The sequence below is a fragment of the Myiozetetes cayanensis genome, unplaced genomic scaffold (genome assembly GCF_022539395.1).
Source record: "Myiozetetes cayanensis isolate MyiCay16 unplaced genomic scaffold, myiCay2020 scf5-8, whole genome shotgun sequence".
NCBI classification, from domain to species: domain Eukaryota; kingdom Metazoa; phylum Chordata; class Aves; order Passeriformes; family Tyrannidae; genus Myiozetetes; species Myiozetetes cayanensis.
Genome location: NW_026087742.1, coordinates 38,915,900 through 38,938,052, shown reverse-complemented (window position 1 = coordinate 38,938,052; position 22,153 = coordinate 38,915,900). Strand labels below are relative to the sequence as shown.

Genomic DNA, 22,153 nt, shown 5'->3' with positions numbered 1-22,153 from the left:
ACTAACTATCATAGTAGTCAAAGCTATTGTACTTGGTGGTACTTAATCAATGGGTTGAATTGGAGCCTGGAAGTATAGCAGCTCTTCAGTCCAGCAACAGGTAAAGTTTTAAGCAATACAACCTTCATTCAGTTGTCTAACTATGTGTGCCTTGTGTCATCTGAGATCATAGAATCACAGAATCATCCATGTTGGAAGAGACCTTCAGGATCATCTAGTCCAACTGAACGTAGCACCACCATAATCAACTCTAAACCATACCCTCAAGTGCCACATCCAGACTCTTCTTCAACTCTTCTAGAGACTGAGACTCTACGACCTCCCTGGACAATGTATTCCAGTGTCTAACCACGCTTTCAGAGAAAACTCTCAATCCACTCTGCTCCAGCCTGTACCACTGCCTGGGGTAGTTGTGACCCAAGTGCAGAACCCGGGACTTGATCTTGTTGAACATTGTGCAGATGTCCTCAGCCCATATATCCAGCCTGTTCAGATTTCTCTTTAGGACCTTCCTGCCTTTCAGCAGATCAACATTCCCACCCACCTTGGTGTCATCTGCAAATTGGCTGAGGGTGCACTTGATCGCCTTGTCCAAAATATTGATAAAGATATTAAAAAGGACCAACCCCAGTACTGAACCCTGGGAAACTGCACTAGTGACTGGCAGCCAACTCAGGGTAGCACCAGTCACAACAACTCTCTGCATCTGACCATCTAAACAGATTTTCACCCAGCATGCCCTATTCAAGATATGAGCTGCCAGTTTCTCCAGGAGAATGCCATGGGAGATAGTGTCGAATACTTCACTAAAGTCTGGGGAGGCTACATCTACAGCCTTTCCTTCATCTACTAACTGGGCCACCTTGTCATAGAAGGAGATCAGGTTGGTCAAGCAGGACCTGCCTTTCCTAAATCCATTTTGGCTGGGTCTGATACCCTTGTATCAGGTTGTCCTATGCATGCTGTGTGATGGCATCAGGATGATCTTCTCCATGACTTTCCCAGGTGTGTCAGTCTCACATGCCTCTGGTTCCCTGGATCATCCTTCCAACCCTTCTTGTACATGGGCCTTATATATGCTAATTTCCAGTCAACTGGGACTTCTCTGGATAACCAGGATTCTGTTAAAAGATCGAAAGTATCTTGGTGTGCTCTTTTGTCAGCTCCCTCATTACTGTTGGGTGCATCCCATCCAGGTCCATAGAATTACGGGTGTCAAATTGGCATAGTAGGTCACTAGCCATTCCCTCCTGGATTGTCTGGGCCTTACTTAGCTCTACAAAACTATCTTACAGCTCTGGGAGTTGGGTGTCCTGATGACAGTTGGCTTTAGTATTAAGGATTGAGGTAAAGAAGACATTAAGTACTTCAGCCTTTTCATCATCCCCTGACACTCTGCTACCTTCTGTACCCAGTAGAGGATGAAGAGCCTCCTTAGCTCTCCTTTTGTTGTCAGTATATTTATATAAACTTTTTTTTAATTTAACCACAGTGGTCAAATGCACGAATGATCTCCTGGCATCCTGCTTCTGGCCTGTATGCTCCATGTGGTATTTGCCAGTGCCCTGTGGATGCCTCAGGTGCCTGAGGTTATCTCAGTGTGGCAGCAGCCACTTGGGTGGAGGCAACTGAACTGAGCCCTAAGGAAACAGACTGCTGAGAAAGGAGATGGTGCTTCTCTCCGTCAGTGGCAGAACACCAGAATAGCAAGGTGGAGTAACTGTTCTAAACAAAATACGTCAGGAGATGTCAGCTTGCACCTCAGCCTTCACAGTTCTAAAAATTTTCACAACTGTTGGATGTTTTAAAAGAAACTGCCTGCATGAAAAACTTTTCTTTGCCAATTGCTACAGTAGATGAGTGCATACACTGAAAAGCAATTAAATCATGGTTCCTAACTTAATTGGAGTATTTTCGGCTCAGTATTTTTGCTTTCATGTAGTACCTAGAAATAAGGCTTTTCTTACCATCATTTCTCAGTGTCAGAGGGTAGGAGGACTCAAAACTCTGGCATTTGTCACCGTGTTTTTTACCAGGCATATATAACTGCCAACATCGGATGTTTGCACCTTGGAGATGTAGAGATTGCCTGTCTCCTGAGAGATAAAGCGTCTGCTGTCTTCTGCCACAAAAGATGGGAATTCATTAAATACCCAGCTATAGATGATCTCTAAAAGAACAGGGAGAGAACATAAGAGAAAGTAATTACAGAAACAATACTGTGTCATGTTAACAGATACAATAAATAAATATTCACAAGCTTAATTTCAATAGTTTAGAGAGAAAAAGCAAAAGATTTTCAAAATTTTTTGTTTGGTTGTTTTAGAATTGAAGTGAATAATTTTTTGCAATCCTTGGGATTTTGAAAATGGTATAAACTTTGCAGCCACAAGTTCCCTGGGAAGACAGATTTAGTTGAGATCAGACTCAGAAAACAGCAATAAAATATTACATAATTCTCTTTTATAGTCTTTCAGGTCAATCCAAAAATAATATACAAAGTATTCTTTTCTCAACTTGTTCAGATTTGCAGTGAAATGTATCAGGATACTCCCTGTAGAGCTATGGTTGACTTCTGCAAATGTGTGTATAAACAGGTTTTATTCTGAATGTCTGTTTTTAAAATCACCAGATTCTAATAACTCGTTAGCCTACCTTGCAGGCAATGTTACTGCCCTAAACTTTTACCTTTTATATATGGTTCAGTGAAGAATTTCTGAACCCTTCCTTTAAGCATTTTAAGTCCCTAAAATTGAATAATTCCTTAAAACAAAGCTACTTACTAATCAGTGGTTTTTAAAAATGGCAATTAAATCCAGCCCTTGGATATTATTTTTACTCCATGAATCATTCTATTTACTTGAAAATGATATAATTTTCCCTTTATACTTATAATAACTGGTTGAGAAAAAAGGCTATTTTCATTATTCTGTATGAGATTGTATCATTATTTAATAAAAACCTAGGTTAATTTATATCTCAATATTAGAAGTAAAGTTAATGAGATTCTGATTTAGCAGGATATTCCTTGCAGGGAATTACTCATGTGGAGTTCCATCAATTCCGACTTTAAAGCCCTAACCTTATGTATACTTCTTTACACACTGTTCTTTCAGTCTTATCTCCCATTGTTTCATTCTGTCTTCACACCTTAAAAAGATATTGTTCTCTACTTAAACTGGCACACTGGCTATGATGCAATTTCTTCTGTAATCTCTCCACTTGATAGTCTTCAAAGAACTGGCTTCAAAATGAGAAAAGCCAAAATTAGTCCAGGTATATGAAGTCCCTATTACTGTTCCAAAATGCAAACTACTCCACTGGTATAGCAAGTTCCAAGCTTTCAGACCAAAATTTCTTGGCTGACTACTCTCAGCTTCAGCAGCAACAGGAAGACAGCAATTTCAAGTATGTCAGTCTGCTTCTCTTATACTTTTATCCCCACTACAGTCAAAAGGTTTTCTTGATATAAAGTTAGTTGGAAAATTAATAGGTCAAGTGGTTGAGAGAAAACATCTGAAAATTTAAATTTTGCTGTGTGCTTTTCTACTAATGATAAGAGAGGAACTGATACAGCTGTTCTTGGTACAAGAAGTGTGAAATACATTAACATCCTAGCCTGGTGTGCAGTTTGACTATAACACTACAGAAAGCATTAGAAATTCCAACTTGTCCTTTCTATCCTTGTGTTGTACTGTCCCTGACATGATGGTGAGAAAAGAATAGAAAAGCACGATAACTGCTTTTTCAACCAATATAGGCAAACAATGCAAGCAGTATTGTAGAGATGCACTGTCTTCTGAATTAATTTTTAAGATGTTTAATCTGGTTTTAAAGTCAGATGAAAATTTTCCCATGAAATACTGATGGTATCAGTAAAAAAATGCTATGTCAAAAGACTGAATATACTTACCTAACAGGAGGGGAACACGCCAAAATAGGAAATTAAAATGCACTAATTGAGTTTTGCTTAAAATCTCTTTCAGATATAATAGTAATTCTGAGTGGTTACAGAGGACCCTGAGGAATTAAGAGCACTCAGAGAGCTCTCTGAGTGTTCAAATTTTCCTTCCTCTTCTGTTATGTTTCAGGTAAAATACTAATTAACCCCAAATATGTTTCTCTGAAAATTTCATTGCCACACTTTACCATGAAGTCTTATCTGGAAGAAATGATTCATGGCAGCATAAAATTTTATAAAGTGATAATGAATACACAAGTTCAAGGAAAATGCACAGTCTTTAACTAAAGACACCTGTTACTAATTCAAATGGAAAGCAATCAGTCTCACTAATTGCTCTGATTTAAAAGTAGTTCAAACCAAATGCAAAATAGTCATCAGTGTGGGTTCATTGGCAGTTCATGTAGAATAGAATTTTCTCCATATATAGCCTAAAACCACACACAGTTATTCATTTATTAATTAGAATTAATCCTGAGTAAAAGATTTCAGACAATAAATTTTAGTGCCTCCAAGGAAATAAATACTTAGTCTTTGCCAGTACTGAATCCAGGGGGATACCATCATTTTGTCGCCTTCTTAATTATTTGTGCTGTTAAAAATGGAGTGATGGATGAATGGGTACTTGGATAGGGTCCTGTGGAAAAAAAAAAAGTAGCAGAACTGCCAAATATAAACCTCAAAGAATTTATGCTATAAAGCTGTGGTTAATGCCTCTTTTTTGTGCATACCTTTAGCATCTATATTCCAGCCAGAAGCTCAGATTCCAAAGCCCAGGAAAAAAGTGTTAGTGGCTGACTTCTTGATCATTGCCAGCCCATTGACATTAAAAGGGTTACTCTTATCTTTTATTTCTAAAAAGCAAAAACCTGGGGATACACCTTAAAATACCCGAAGACTGAGCATCTGTATGTGCTCAGATCTGGAATCTATCTGGAATTCTTGAACTCCTTTGCAGGTGAAAACTCCCTTACACATTTTATGAAATTTTTTTTCTCCTGTTAGACCTGGTTAATGAGTTCAGCAGTTTTTTAAATAAAATTTGAGGGTTATATCCATACAGTATGCATAGGCTTCAGTGGAAATATCTCAGGAAAATTATGCAATTTCTAACATATGATGTGCAGACCAATCAGAAACAACCACAGCTGGCTTGGGATCTGGGGACCTCAGAGGTTTTAGCTGACAGAAATAGATGGATGATCTTACAGAAGTGATTTTACAAAAAGGTGTTCACAGAATGACTGCAATTAAGGGAAAATGTGTGTACCTTGACATTGATCCATTGTGCAAATATCTCACACTTCTAAACTTGCAGCCATAGTAGAGGATGAAACAAGCATTGGTGTTCATATTCTGTGAATCTGACTGTTCACACTTTGTATGCCAGCCAAATTACAATTTAAGGTTCATTAAATACAGAATTGCTAGCAAAGGCTTGCCAGGTACAAAAACTGAGGGTTTGCTTTGTTTTCTTTTGTTGGTTTGCTTTTCTTTTGGCAGTATTGTGCATAAGAGGATATCCACATGGTAGCAAAGACATCTAAAAAATAACTTTTAAAGACAATAATGGAGAATCAATATTTAAAACATTGCTGTCTCTCTACAGACAAGTCCGTCATCTATAGTACATGAACAATAAAACATTCTGAAACAACAGTGAATGTATTTACATGCCACAAGTCCAACAGCAGTTCAGCACAGGAGTACATGTAAAGTACAAGAAGAGAGGCATTTAAATATCATCTGAAATCCTACTGTTACGAAGTGGTAAAGTGCTGAGTAAAACCTTCTGAATTTCAGAACAAGAAGCCTAAGACTAGACAGATAACACCAGGTCTATTTGTACACAACTCATGGCAGTTTTTAGTGAACTTCAAGCCTGAATTTTCCTACAGTGGTTTATATTAAAGATTTTAGAACAACTGTCATTTGGCTAAGCACAAATACAGTTGTCATGGTATTAACTTTTCATTAGGATGCTGAACTCCAAAGATTCATCTCAAGCCTGAAAAGTTAATAATGATGACCTTCAAGAGATTTTGAATCCAAAAGTCAGTGCTACAAAAATATAAATAAACCAAACTAAAACTGTAAAGTCAGAAAGTAATTACTTTAGATATGGACCTTCTGAAGTCATCTACTTTTGAGGAAAGACTGAGTAAATGGTTTTTCTGTGCTGTACTGATTTTGCTTTCAATAGGGAAAAAAAAAGTTTAAGAGACAGAAGAAAACTGAATACTGCAGAATACAGAAGTTTAGAGTATTTCTATAGAATATATGCTGAGTTTATTTTTTATCTTTATGCCTATCTATTTTATTTTAATGTGACACCTATGCCAAAACCACAAAAATGATGTAGAGCCCTTCCTGGAAATTGCAGTTGACTGCCAACACAAAAGAAACTTTTACAAAGATACTATTCATCAAAACCAAAAGTAACAGAGAGTAAAAACACAGAGAAATTATGAATTATAGAACAGTTGTAAACTGACGTTCTCCTGTGGCTGAAGGATTCTTCTGCTTCTAAATTCTGTCACATACAAAGTCTTGGTGAAAAATTATATAAGTAATTTTGGTAACTGCAAAACTGATATTTCTTTTTATGAATAACCAGCCTTGTTTACAGAAGAATGTCTCTAAGGAGATTTGTATCTTTTTTTCTGAAGAACATTTGAAAAACCTTCCCAATATCCAATTTGTTTCTGTTTTTTATTAAGCAGTTTTTAACAGGTTATGTATGTGAAAATCTGGGTCACTTGGTGATAAAGTAGTAAGAAGAGAGCATCTATTTCCTGCTGGAATTAATTTATAGTGTGAAATCTTTCTTAAATGATTTTTTCAGTTCTATTTTCTCTGTTAACACTAACTCCTAAAGTGTCACAATTTGATGTACTTCCCATAATGGATGAAGCTGGAATACTGACATATCAGCATTTTTGCTAGTGCAGTACTGTGCTTTTGGAGATATCATTCTGATGCAGAAAATGTCAGTACTGTGGTAATGCAAAAGTCTCTCTGTCATTGTGGGTCAGTAAGAAATAACCCCTTAAGTATTGCAAAGAGAGATTTGCTGGAAGCATTCAGATAGAACCAAATATTCACTCCAGTATTTGTTAGTGCCTGAATGCTTCCCAGATTTGCTTCAGGGTTTTTCTCATAAGAAATTGCTTGTTTCATCCCTTCAACACAAGGCTTCTGGACAGCCTTTTCATCAGTGGTGCAAGTGAGGACGTATCAAGAAGGTCACCAAAAAGTCACTAAAAGGTCTCATTGGTGGCTTTTAAGGCCACCAAAAATCCTAAATGTACAGTTCATAACATGATTTAATTTTGCATATTCAAGGGAAAAAAATGCCACCATCCCATAATTGCACTTCTATGGAGTTATTTTGTTTGTACAAGAATTAGGTCTGGTTTTAGTTTTCTTTTTGTGATGCAGTGGGAGATCCTTTTAGAAAAATATATTTCTCTTTCTCTATTTAGGATTTCCTTTGATTACTCTAATTCCACAAGATGGCAGTACTTGATGAATAAATGGTACTGATGTCTGATGACAGACAAAATCTCAGATAATCTGGGAGTTTTAATAACTCTGAAAGAGTTGCTTCCTCTTTTTTTTTTTTTTTTTTTTAAATTGATAGGAAAACCAGCAAAAAGTACACTCAAGATTACAGTCTGAATTTACTATACATAGCTATAAACCATGAAATTTGCATGACATTTAGAAATATTCAGTTTAAATGAAATAAATCTTCAGGGAAAGCATAGTTCTGCATCTCTCCTGTTGAAAATATAAAGTCTTATTTTATATGAAGCCCAGTTTTCACCTTTCTCATCACAGTAGCTGTTTGGATATTCTGTTTACTAGCCACAGAATAAGGATGCAAAACGCAATCTCTAATGATGGGAAACACTTCACTTTCAAAAGGAAAAGGCTTCTTTTTAGCTAACATCAATGATAACAATGAGTTGTTCCTCCAGCCTCCCTCCACAACCAGATAAATAATTTTGGGGCATTTCTTTGTGCTACTGTGGTTTATTATCACTAATCATTAATCCTCCAAGAAAATATTTAATGAAGGTGTTTTATTTGTTGCATTACAATGCATCTATATAAAGCAAACAGATATTGTCAATTTATCAGCTAACAATGAAATTGCATATGTCCTTCTCTAGGAACTCTATATCTACTGCTCATTTACCTGAAACACAATTCTACCAATCATATATTTGCCTTTCTTCAGATTCAATTACAGTGATGAATCTCCAAATATTTTCTCCCTTATAACCATTCATACCACCAATAACTTAAAAATATGTTAGAAGAAGTAAATGTACTGTCAGGATAGATCTTGTACTGGAGGTTACAAATATTATATTGTCATTACTGGTGTATATATAGTCTCATTTGTGCTTTACCATACATGAAATGTAGCCAGTCATTGAAACATATAAAGACTGATGAAATGTCCTTTTTATACAAGTGCTCTTTAAAGAGACCACATAGCATACAACAAAAACGTGGCTTTGAAAAGATGTTAGATTATCATGTATATTTGATTGTCAGGGGTATGATTTTTATTAAAAAAGAAGCCTGTTCCAGAAAGTATCACAAAGTTGTCAAATCCACATGTTATTCAGGCCCTTCTTTTGCCCTCAGGCAAGATCAGATATTCTCAGCCCGGTCTTAAAAAATGTCCAGTGAATTATATTCCTAAAGTTAGATCATCAGAATAACTTCTTCTTTGTTGCGATAATTAGACAGTTTCCCTTAATATCTGCCCATAATTCCTTTTTATTTTTAATACTGTTTCTTACTTACAGAAAATACCATATGGGAAGTACTGAAAACACTTTATTGAAGAGCTATATTAAACTTTTACAGCTACAATGGAAAACTGATACCTCCGTGCATGTCAGGTTTCTGTCTGCAAGGTTGAGGGTAGTTCAGCCAAATGTCTTCGGCTTTTCTTTAGAAGTCCTGATTTTGAATCCTCTGCTTAGTTTTATTATTTTCATCTCTACTGCTTTTCTACATTTTATAATTTAGGACCCAAAGTTGGACATTACCACCATTGATAATTGGAACAATGATCACTCATAGGTAGCAGTTCTGTTACTATGTCCTAGAATTGTACTATTCTACTAATTCTACCATTCTACTAAGTATTCCATTATTTTTTGGTGATGGTATTTTTCTATACTCTTTAATTACTTCCCTTTATTCTATTTGTATATTTAATCTTCAGTAGATAGAGTTATCTGCATTTTGGTGAATTTTACGTTATTAATTAAAAATTATTTCTGCAGTGCACTGATCCTTTTGGATTTTCATTCCATGCTCTGCACTGATTGTAACCTCTTGCAGGAGTCATTCTCAAATGTTAAATATGCCTTTCTTTCTGCTAAGTCATAACACTTTCAAAAAATAAAATTAAATTTTATATGATTTCTTCTTGGTAGATCCATATTGGGTGTTTATTAGCACCCATTATCATCTTATTACCTACAAAGTCAGTGTTTAATATTTCTTTACTTTGTAACTTTGCAGAACTCATGTTCTGTCTGACTATGAGCCCTCCTTTATTAAAATGGAAGAAATAAAACAAAACAAAATGAAACAAAAAGTCAACAGCAACAAAACAAGAACATCCAATTTGATTTTCTTGACATACTTTGAAATAATTTTTGAGATGCTATATTCATAGTAACCTTTTCATGTAAAGAAATGTTTAGATGTTATAAGTTCAGAATTTAAGGCCATTTTGTCAATGATGTTGTGTTATATAATTAAAGAAAATGTTTAAATAATAGAAATTTCTGGAAAAAAAAACTTATGGGAGAAACAAATACATTTCTTATTATGATTGAAAATAGTTTTTAAGGAAGATAAACACTGGGAAGAGAAATCCCTGAACATAAGGCAAGCAAACTACAAATAAGAAGTTTTAAAGTTTTTTTAAAACAACTAGAAGATATTTAACAACAGCTCTACTATTGATACTCATCTATCATTATGTAGGAATTGAAATCAATATTAATGTGGAAAATTCCCGAATGTTTCATCTAAGTTGCTGCTTTACGATTTATAACATACCAGGTAATACAGGTGTCGCTGCACAATGCTATTTGCTGTGAAAAGCACAACAAAAATGTATGTTGAAAAACAATAAAGAGTGTAAATAAGTAATAAGACAGAATCACTATCAAAACTAGTGAAACATCTGTGGCCAGTAGGAATAGGGCAGTGATTTCCCCCCTGTACTCAGCACTGTTAAAGCAGAACCTTGATTCCTTTGTTCAGTTTTGGGCCTCTCACTACAAGAAAGACATTGAGATGCAGGAGTGGGCAACAGAGCCCCAGAGATGGGCAACAGAGATGGGAAAGAGTCTGGAGCACAAGTCTGATGAGGAACAGTTGAGGGGGCTGGAGAAAAGGAGGCTCAGGGGAGAACTTCTTGCTCTCTACAACTGCCCGAAATGAGGTTGTAGCAATGTGGGTTTCAGTCTCTTCCCAAGCAACAGATGAAAGGATGAGAGGAAATGGTCTCAGGTTGTGCCAGGGGAGGTTTGGATTGGATATTAGGAAAAACTTCTTTAGCAAAAGGGGTTGTGAAGCATTGAAACAGGCTGTGCAGGGAAGTGGTTGAACCTCAAACTAACCCTGGAGCTATTTAGAAGACTTATAAGACATGGCACATAGTAATGTTGGACTTGATAATCTTAAGAGTCTTTCCAATGTAAATGTTTCTATGATTAGTAATTTCGAAAGACAAGAATTAGAGTTAATTTTGGTCTAGCATTAGAAAGGATAATCAGGAAGATGCACATCATTATAAATTCATTAGGTTCAATCTTAGATGAAATAGTTCAGTGACTGATATGAGACTTGATTAATATCCGGTTCAAAAAGTGGGATATAATTAACAATATTGAAAGAAAATATATCTAGGCAAACTAACTCAGTGGTTTTTTATTGTTCTTTTTATTGACAAAGAACGTAAAGTTTCTGTAATGTACCTAGAATTCAAATTCATGTTTTATAAAAGATCATGCTGAATAAAATAATTGGAATAACCTCAAAATTAATGTATTGTGCATTGAAAGGATTAAAAACTGACCGCAGAGCATGATTAGAAGGAACGGATCTGGAATTCTTTGTCCTCTACTGTTGACCATTTTAACAGTTAAAAACAAACCTTTGCAGTTGTAATCACTGATCTACAGGAAATACAAAACTTGGCAAAGGCAAATGTGCCTAGAGAGTCACTAGTAAACTCTAATTTGGACAGCTTAATATTATTAGAACCTTTTGAATGATGGAAGTGTGTTGAATCTCCAGCAACGCAGGTTGATTTTTTCTTAATAATTTGAATGAATAGGAGTTCTGTGATAATTGTTAACTACCTATTGTACTAATATGAAAAGTGTGGCACTCACCAGAAAATAATAAGTATGTTGTTTAATGCTCAGGAAAACACATTATTGTATAAAATATCTGTGGACATTATTTTCTCTGGCATAATGTTCAACAGAATTAAAAGCAATTTTTTTTTCCTTTTTTCCTTTTCTTACTTCACATTTCTCTTGTTCTCTGAGTGTGCTAACACACTCGATTTTCTCTACACTTTACTGGCACTTTTTTGATAATTACTTCAGGACACTCTACTTCTTCTGCAAGTCTGCTGCAGTGGTGAGTACAATGAAAAGTCAGACTCCAGAGCTGTGGAGTGAACCCCAGAATCCTGCACCTTGGAGGGGCTATTGCATTACATAGAAATTTAATTTTATGACTACTGCAGTGATACCGATAGAAAATGTATTTTGAAGGCATAACTAGGACATTCATTGAAACAAAAAACCCCAAAGTAATACTAGGATGATGATTATCCAAATTTGTAGAATATCACTTTGTCAAGTATAAAAATGAAACTAACCCTTTTTTATCTGAGAGAGGCAAAATAGCTGCATACCTAACTTTCCTCTACTCATCATTTATTAGCAGAAGCTCTGCCAAGCAAATTCTGTAATTTGGCTGGAAATATTCACTCGTAATTCAGTTATGACAGTATCAGTCTTTCAGTTTATGTGTATGTTTCAGTTTGTTTTTTTGTACTCCCAAGAAAGCAAGCAATTTAAATTTGTCCCTTTATACCTCAGTCACCTTGATTCCTAATGCCAGGAAGGATTAATAGTAGCAGAAATGTTTCTTTAACAAGATTAAATTTCAGGCTTCTGGCTATAGAAATGAAAATAAAAGGCAACTGCAGTTCTAATTTATATTTCAAAACACTCTTTTCTAGCAGACTTCAGCACTCTTTACATGCACTTGCTGTCATAGGAATTGTATTGTCAAAAACTGGGTACTCGGAGTCTGTGGAGTTGCTTTTATATGGCTGCACACAACTGAACTTAAGATTCAGCCCACTGCCTCTCTGGTTTATATTCTCTTGATGATAGGTATTTTATATAAATTTAAAGACTTATGCTGGGTCTATCTGCAGGTCAATGTTTGGTGAATTCCTCCGTGGCCATAACAAAATATGATTGATAAATCTTCCTTGGGCCTGTTCCTTTACTCCAATGGTATTTGCTATCCTAAGATCCTAAATCAAGGGCACTACCATTATCACCAGTTTTATATGGGAAAACTGAAGAAGATGGAAGGAAGTGACTTTCCAACAGTCATGAATCAAGCCATAGTCAAAAGGATATGTGTACTGATTCATAATTCTTTTAATTTTTAATATTCACTCATGTCCTCACCAGCTCTTCCTATGTCTATAAGAAATGCCAAAACACACACACACAGAGTGATAGTCAATGAATCCTTAGGAGCTGTATGGATGAACAGAGGAGATGGGTAGGTGCTCCCTCAACCTCCCTCTGAATTTGATTTTCAAATATGGTAAAAAAAATAGTAGTATAAATCACATAATTCCCCAGATGCTAAAGGTCTAGTGCTCAGCTAATTTTTGGTATATTTTCTAGGCTTAAATGTACTGAGGAATGGATCCTCCTTTACATTTCTCTGAACACAATAGAACATGTGAACATATACTTCACAGAATAGCATAAAACCAGTTTTATAGTCCCCAAAAGAAAATTTTTACATAATAAGAATGACAGTGACAGATGATTTTTTTTTCCACCCTAATTAAAAAATAACTTAAAGTGCAGATGAAGAGGAAGAAATATGTCACATTAGCAAACTGCCCCAGAATGCTGATATTGCTGTTCAACCACATTGTAGGAATAAATCACTACAAATAAGCTCAGCAACAATAAATCATTTAAAATTTAACAATGTAGAGAATATAGCTATTACCTGTTTCTACATACAGACAATACACTGTTGAGTCCCTGTGCACACTGCTTTGCACTACTGGAAACCCAGTGAGCTGCTTCCATCCATCTTCTACTTGTCACATAATTGTTATTTAGAGAAAATATATAGCCTTCTGTTGTCTTTTTTTTTAACCTAATGTCCTATGATTATATCTCCCCTCCTTGAACTCTTAGCAATAGCAGTACAAATGACACATTATATATACATGTGATGTGTCACATTATATATACATATCACAAAAAGAATGCATTTGTCCAACTCTCACTGATTTTTTGTTTGTTTGTTTATTCTAAAAGAAATACACTTAATTAAGTAAGGCAAACAACAGTCAATCTCACTCCCTCTTGTGCTGACTATGAGCACAGTTTTCAGAATTCCGCTTTTCAAAGCCCTTTTTCATTTAGGTATGAATCATGGTATTGTAAAGTCACAAGATCTGAACTGTAGATCAGTGAAATTTTAGTCTTTTCTTGAAATTTTCTTCATAGATCATCCTCTTGTTATCCTCTGTAAAATAGGTAGTGCTTCTTCTTTCTTGCAATTATACAAAGAAGAAAATACCATGTAAATTAATGCTTTAATAAACCAATAAATTAAGTGAAATTTTCTGGTTGCAGATTCTCCACTCTAGGGTAGGTAACATCAACACTACAGGAATTATATCAACTTGCTAATGAACTGAACAGCAATGATTTTAAAATTATTGAAACATAGTCATTTGATTACCCACTTCTGTCTCTTGTGTTCTCACGCTAAGTTAAAAAGTGGAGTCAAAAAGAAGTCACTTTTTCTTTCACTTTTATTGTTTTGGAAAACATTTTTTTTTTTTTTGTCAGAAGATAAAGGATGTACATGCTTCTGCACAGGGGTTCAGATTAGCTCTAATCAGATTTTTATCTGAACTTTACAATATTATGCTTATACCTATTCAGTCATTTTCTCTTTGAAAAATTCAAGCAATTGCCTTTAATATATTTACTCTTAAGTTATAGCTACCTTCATGCCAGTTATAATTGTATTTAGTAGGATAAAAACCATTGATACACACAGAGATATAATTCTAAACAATTCTAGTTTCTACTTTGGGAAAGAAAAATGCAAACTAAATATCCAAAAAAGAATTGTTTTCATACTGCTTCATTTATTTAGGAACAATCTTCCTGAACTGACTAAATCAGGCTGTATGAAAATCTATGTCTCATTAAGCTTTGTATCACCTCAAATGGTTGTAAGTTCACTTTCATTTCATACTTACAAAATAAGGAATAACTGACTTTATTATGTAGGGAAACTTTTTAATGGAATCTGACAGAACTCAGATCAGTTCAGTCCAAAGCCTTGTCCTTCTGAATCAAAACTGACCTCCTAACATTTAAAGGAGTCGTCACTACTAGAATCAGCATTGAATTCAGTTAATAATGGAAGAATAGCTTTTTTGAAAAATCCACAGATTTTATCCTTTTTTTTTTTTTTTAACATCATTTATGATCTCATCACAATGGTAACGGAGAGAAAAACCTAGAATCCAGACCCATCTCTTTCTCCTTCTCATGTTTCCTTTTGTTTCAGCTGTCTGATCAGCAGTGCATTTCTGGCCTCTTCTCCTTAGTTACAATCATTAACATGTACACTCTATTCTTTTTTGTGATATGAAGTAGAGAGGTAATTGAGATTAATTAGGAATTTTCTGTCTTAAACAGAAAGATGTTTCTGACATTTAACTAAGTGGCACATTTGCAAAATGGTGTTCTTCCAGACACCAGCTTAGTAAAACATCAGAAGTAAATAACAAACAGATTCTAATGGAAAGGTTATAATGAGAGGGTCAACTCTGCAAGAGGCCTGTACCTCTGAGATGGTAACTGCTGTATACTACTGCATTCTTAAATCTATGAGCATTGTGTTGCCGCTGTTTTAGAAACTATGTAACCAGTGCTACAGAAAGTGGTTTTGCAACACTTTAATTGGTACTTGACTATACTAGCTGCAGAGAAGTGAATGTGATGCCATAAACGTCCATTTCTGTTAAACCTGGCAGGACAGCGTTGTCTGATTTAATCCCCAGACTAAGAGGTTCCTGATAGTTATGTCTAATTTGTTGGGACATCTCAGTAACAGGCTAGTAACTTGTCTCGAGGGAAGAAGAGCTTGCCCACTGCAGCAACTTTTCATCATTGTTGTCCCATTTGTCAAGCTGCAGACAAATAGTCACATACAGCTGGCGCCTGAGAGGCAATAGAGCCTGAGCCTGAGGGCCAACATACTCAATGCATTTTTAAAATTAATTAATCTCTCATGCTTCCTCTCTCTTTTCTCAGTATCCACTTTCACTTTTCTTCTCCTGAATTGGCAGCTGGGGTAATATTTGTTGACAATAGTGTGACTGCAAACCTATAGCACACGTCCCTTAAGCAGAGCCCTGCCAGGGCTGCCCCTTCATCCATGGTTGTCTGCTACCTTAATTGGGCAAGGTCAACCATCTTATTACTACGTTTTCATAGCCCCTGAGGGGAAAAACAGTTCCAATGAGTGATCCAGTGGGTCTAGGGACTTAAACTTGCACTTGCTTCTGTAAGATAGTGAAAGAATTGTTAGTGTTTTTAAGGGAATGAAGAAGATTTTTCAAGTGTGGTAATGTTTGGAAAAATTTTTTTTTTGGTTGGTTGGATTTTTTTTTTGTTTGGTTTAGCTGTGGTTTTTTGGTTGTTTTTTTTTTTTTTTGGTGTTTTTTGTTTTGCTACTTTTTTTTTTTTTTAAACTATCAAATTATGAGCTCCTTGGGAGAATTTACTACTGTTGGACCAGTAATAAATTTCTGTTCATTTATTACTTTTCAAATTTAGAAAACCCACAAACCAAAAAGACCCCAAAACAACCCCCCCAAACAAACAAGCAAACAAACCAAAACCAAACAACAAATCAAACCAAACAAACAAAAGAGATAAAATCTAGAATTATTTATCCATACACCTACTATACAAACATTGCTTAGAATTTGGGGTACATTTTGATTATTAAAAAGTAATTAAAATCTAGTATCAACACACTGCCATCATACTAGAGATAACTCCTCACTGGTAAACATAGCTTGTTAAAATGCTACCCTACAGAAAATTCCATAATTCTCCATCTCCTAAATTTCATATACTCAGATGCATGCCTTCAACAAGATTGAGGAAGGAAACCTTAAAAAGTGCTCCAGGGAAGTCAGTAGCAAAATTACTGGTCATATATTGAGTAATGAAAAGACTATAGAAGAAAAAAAGTTAATTGTGTTTGTTCATTCCATAATGAAAACTACAGGCATAGTCATCAATCAGTTGCACAAATAAAGAACACAGATTCCTATACTGAGCACTGACAAGGCTCATGGACATCCACTTCAATAATAACACACACGGGAATTATCACTACTAGACATGAAAGTTTCAAAAGCAGTCTAGTACAACTGACAAAGTATGGAATGCAAGAGCGAAACAGCTTTATAATTCATCCAGGGAAAACTGTGATAGGTGAAGAGACAAGATGACATCATGAAATTAATCCAGAATTAGGACAAGAACAAAGAGTTTAAAGGACTTTGAACCTGCCTTCTAACACTTTTTCTTCTTCTCCCATTTTTAAAAGCAAAATTTGAGCTTTATTAGAGTTTCATAAAAGTCATATAATCATAAGATTATAGTAAAGTCTTATAGGGAGTGCAGGAACCCTTCAACTCATGATCACTAACTCATTCACTTGATACATGTGGCTCTCAAAATAGTGGTTTCAAAATATTTCATATGTACATTATGATAATTTATAAGTTACAGACAAGTAAAGAAGAGATAAAGTGCCATCTTGTCTTTTAAATAAACCTTCCTGTCCCGTGTAATAAGCAATCATTTTCTAATAATGTTACTTAAGTGACCTGTGTCTGTTACCCAGCATCGTGCTCCTACTAAGGATTAAAATGAGTGAAGAACAAAATACAGCATGGAATTATGAGAGAAACCAAACTGTTAAGATGAGTGTTCTGTATGTGTTCATATAGATCCCCCTAGTACAAGCCACATATTGCTTAAGTCTAAAATACTAGGATTTGGCTTCCATTATTCCATAAATACAAGTTTTAAGGAGAGAAATAAACAAACAAACCAATCCAAAAAATCAAAGCCCAAACATCAGTGTTCCTCTTAATCTCACTTTTCATAGTAGAAGGAGAAACATACTGGGGGACTGGACAGTTCTACCTTTCCAGCAAGCCTAGCAGTTAGGAGGAGTTGATAATTATGTTCAGTGAATGTGAAATGCTCTATTTGCCATCAGCAGCTTCATATATTGACCTCTAAAAACTCCTGATAGAAGGTACTGACTGATTAATGAGTTCTATTTAGTTTATGGGAGAGTCATGGTTGGAGGTATGACCTATCCAGCTGTTGTTTTATTAATATTGTGAGTGACCAGTGCTTTGATAGGCACTAGCAAAACAGTCCTTCTTGATCTACAGGTGAGAGGAAAAATATTACTTTCACCTACATATTGGCTTCTCCTGGAAGCAAATTATATAGCTTTCTATGCTAAAGCTTCCTATGATTTTGAAGAAACTGATAAACTCTAGATGCAGATAAGGAGCAGAATACTCCAGTGTTGTCCACTGAAATGCCACTGTTAGGTGTCTGAATCCTGGAACTGAATCCTCAAGTGTATCATAAGCTTGTGACCTTCATCTACATATAGGTAGACATTTGTGAATTGAATTTCCAAAATCCATTTAGTAAATGGAGAGCCAGAGGGTGCATGAACACCTTCAGAATAGAATTTGCTATGTCCTGCATGCAGATACCTGAGCCAATTGCCTGTAAACAATCTAATGAGCATACTGAGAGCAGTCCAACCCACCTATAACAATCTTGTTATCATAACTAATTTACCTGAAGAAGTCTACCAGCAATTCTATACATGAATGAAGTAATTTAGAGCCTGCCTCGTTAATTCTATGTACAATTTGTGTAGTATGGCTCTAACAAGGGGAGTTTTAGAGAGCTATTGTACTTCAGTTGGACTTGTTTTTCTACTAGTAGTGAAGTTGCAGCCCAAAGTTGCAATTTTAATGCAAATGCAGCCATCAGATTCATTTTGCAGACCCTAAGCAGGGAGAAATGATTGGTTTGTGTTTACTTTTAAAGTGTTTTTTTGTGTATGTCTGAGGTACACACAAATAGGAGCTCAGAACAACTTAAAAAAACATTACTTGATGTGTGTTTCTCCAATTAATATGAGGTCTAGGAGAGCTGTGTAGATAACAGAAAGACAGGACAAAAACTCCTGGACCTTGGCAGAAAGAGCTTTATTTTAGCAGCTTGCTAGTTTAGCAACAACTATGGGTATCTTCCCAAATAAACATGCAAGAGAAGGACTGTAATCCCCATGGCACTGGGCATTAATCATCTTTGGTGAAACATTTCTCATGAAAAGTACAGTTTTGCAACACTAAGGGAGAGGCATAAAAGATGCAGTTTACAGCACAGATTCCAAACTGAGTAAGATCAGCTTTGTCCTTTAGAAAGAGATTAAAAAAAAATTATAGTTTAGCATCGGTACAGATGTTACATGCTGTGGAAAGATTACGTAGCAGTGCTCCCTCCGGATGGCAGCATCCCTTTGAGGCAGGATGGAGTACACATCTGCCTTCCCCTGCGTGCATCAGCACTGTTCTCATTCTAACAATGGGAGTCGTCGTTCTCCATTAGGCTCATACTGAAAGCCTTGAATAAAAGCCTTAAAAAGCTCAGCTGAAAGTATTAATTCTGAGGGAAACATGTAAATCTGGATGAAAACTTTCATTCATTTTTAATCTCGCTATAGTAAACCTTGTAATTAAGATGATTAAATGACTGAGTAAAACCCTATATTTACATCCTTTAGAATAACACAACGGAAACCATAATCCTGTTTATGGAAAGAAAACAGTGGAAGCCTTTTAAATTGGAAACATCAAACAAAGGTTGTTATTTAATCGGTTGGTGATTAATGAACCTCTTACTTTGCAAGGACACCCAAGAGTTAACTGTCTAGGAATTTCATCTTGGAGAAAAAAACTAATTGGGAAGAATCAGATATATGTTTAGGGAAGAAAAAAAAAAGACAAAGTGTTATGTTTATGAATGATCAAGTTGTCCACATTCAATATATTTCACAAGGGACAAGTTAAGGATTTACAACAGAGCCGGTGGGAAAGCTTCTGGAGTAGACACATCAAAATGATTTAGGATTCCCAACACAGGTAGAGGCAGCATTTTTTTGGAGAAATGGTCCAGAAAAAGCAGGAGGTGAGAATCTGTTGGTGACTGTTTGACATAAGGAATCGACATAAAAACCTTTTCATTGAACATATTTTCCTCCATCATTCTGAAAGAGTGGATAATGTCTCCAAAAACTGCCTCATTTTGCTGCTTAGCTAGTTCTCAGCAAAGATGAAAATAACTTAAGAAGCTCATTTGTTATACTCAAAAGATAATTCGGAATCTCTGCTGCAAATATTCAGAATCTATTACAAGTGTGCTTGCCACCCTCCATTCCCTCTTATTCTCCCTGTAAAATATTTGGACAACAATGTAATGAAAGCCTACATGAATAATCTCTATATATCACAACTTTGCATGCATTTGTTTGTTTAATGCATTACCTCTTGATAACATTTCACAGAATAAATAAACAAAAATCAAGCTGCTATACACATGAAAACTGTTTTCTGATTAAATTCTTGTCAAAAGATATTAGTGTAGTATTTTTTCAGTCAGTGGTGCTTTGTAAAGGCTTTCTGACTTTTCTAGAACTGTATTCTGTAAGAAGGTAATGTAGGTACTATTTAATTAGAATTGTTTACTTATCTTCTTTCTGAAAACATGTTAAAATCCATATTTCTTTTAATACAGTGTTCTTTCACTGTCATCTTTGTTTTCCTACAATGATAATGTCATTTTCTAAAAAGGCTCAATCTTGAAATTCTTACGTGAGTGCATATGTAGTTATTGATTTTAGAGATTGAGGAATGGGATTCTATTGAAGGATGAATTGCTTACAAGGATGTGGAGAATTATTAGACTTGATATTGTATCATGGATTTATCTCCTGTGATAAGTAAGTTAAAATTATTCCTAAACGTGCTGATCAATGTGAATAAATCAATATAGCAAAGTGTCTAGTGTTCATCCAGAAAAAATTCTCTATTATCAAAATCACTCCCTTAACTCACGGTCTTGTTAATTTTAGATGTTCACACATTGCAAACACACTTTAAATAATATTTAGCTTACATATAACCACTACAATATCTTAGTATTCACTTGAAAGTTTGTCTTTCAGGTGATTTTAAGGGTCAAAATTTCTAAGAACTATTTAGAAGATAATACAATCTTTACAAACCAGAGACAGAAACTAAAATCGAGTACCCAGAAACTGAATGCTTAAAAATATATATATATATATATATATATATATTTCAGATGTTCTTGCACACAAATCCTTGAAGTACCTCTGCTCTGCAAAAGATCTTTTTACATGGAAATTAATTACATATTTGCTGACGTATTCAGAACTGAATCTACACACTCCCCCTGAAAGATCAGCTTTTGTCCAGAATTATTTTTCACAAATGGACTCCGATGTGGTGGTCAATTTTCACTAATGTCTTGTACCTTATTATCAGAGCTTTGTGGAATGATTTATTGTTGAGACATCACCAGGCCAATGGAGATAGCTCTTCCCTTTTCCAGGAGACTTCAGTTATTGTACTCATACCATTTGTATTTGTCCCATTGCAGCACCACAAGGACCTACAGCTCCCAAGTAATTCATAAGTAAGGAGTTAGAAGGAAATTGCATGTGATAGAATCATGGAGTCATTTAGGTTGGAAAAGACCTCTAAGATCATCGAGTCCAACCATAAACCCAGCACTGCCAAGTCTATCAGTAAACCATGTCCTTAAGAGCCATATCTTCACACCTTTTAAATACCTCCAGGGATGATGACTTCACTACTTCCCTCAGCAGACTGTTCCACTCATTGACAACCCTTTTGTTGAAAAAATGCATTACATGCATTACATAACAAACAAAAGAAAGGGAGGCCAAGTCCCCTTCCCATTCATATGATTTTATGTTTACTCTGCATATTAATGTAATTTTTCAGCTTTCAGTGATTATTTTGACACACTGCAGAACCTTAACTGGTTCCTATACAAGCAAAAGGAAGTAACCAAAATCATGGTTGGACTACTGAAAAAAAAGACAATTTGTATTCAACAAAAGTATCAGGACACCAGCATTTGGAGCAATTTCTGAAGGCTTCTAAACTCTAAAAAAAAATCATTCAATAATGAGCAAAATGTGAAGGAGTAGGGTGCATACAAGCTTCAGCCTTCTACTATACCTGGAGAATGAAGTGGTGGAGAGCACATCAGAACAACTCCTTGACCTTCACGTACAGAGACAGCACTTCTTGTCCGGCCACTGAAATTTCCCAAATCTATCAAAAGAACAGAACATTTTAGTTACATACCAAAGGTTTTAAATTTTATGGCTACTGTGACTAAAATTTGATTTCCTCTTGCAAAGCTGACTGTTCCTTTTTTTATAGTTTAATCTATAATACGAGGGCCTGAAAAATAAATCTATTTCCATTACAAAAAATTCCATGTTTCATCAGCACCTTATTACTCTTTTTAGTAAACTTGGATGCACTATCAAAGGAAAAGCAGCACACTATATATATATATATTTGGCATTCACAAAAACATTTAATAGTGATTTTATTTCTTTTTACCATATCATGTTTGGTTTTTTTCCCTCAGTAGAAGT

The 22,153-nt window shown here is 35.3% G+C and overlaps 1 protein-coding gene across 1 annotated transcript in view; it reads right to left on the bottom strand.

Moving 5' to 3' along the window:
• Positions 1-22,153, bottom strand: part of CNTN5 (contactin 5) — a 590,743-nt gene that overhangs the window by 147,990 nt on the left and 420,600 nt on the right. Inside the window, 3 exon segments of the mRNA XM_050333940.1 lie at positions 1,968-1,991; positions 1,994-2,170; positions 21,726-21,821. Coding sequence (XP_050189897.1) covers positions 1,968-1,991; positions 1,994-2,170; positions 21,726-21,821 — 297 coding nt within the window.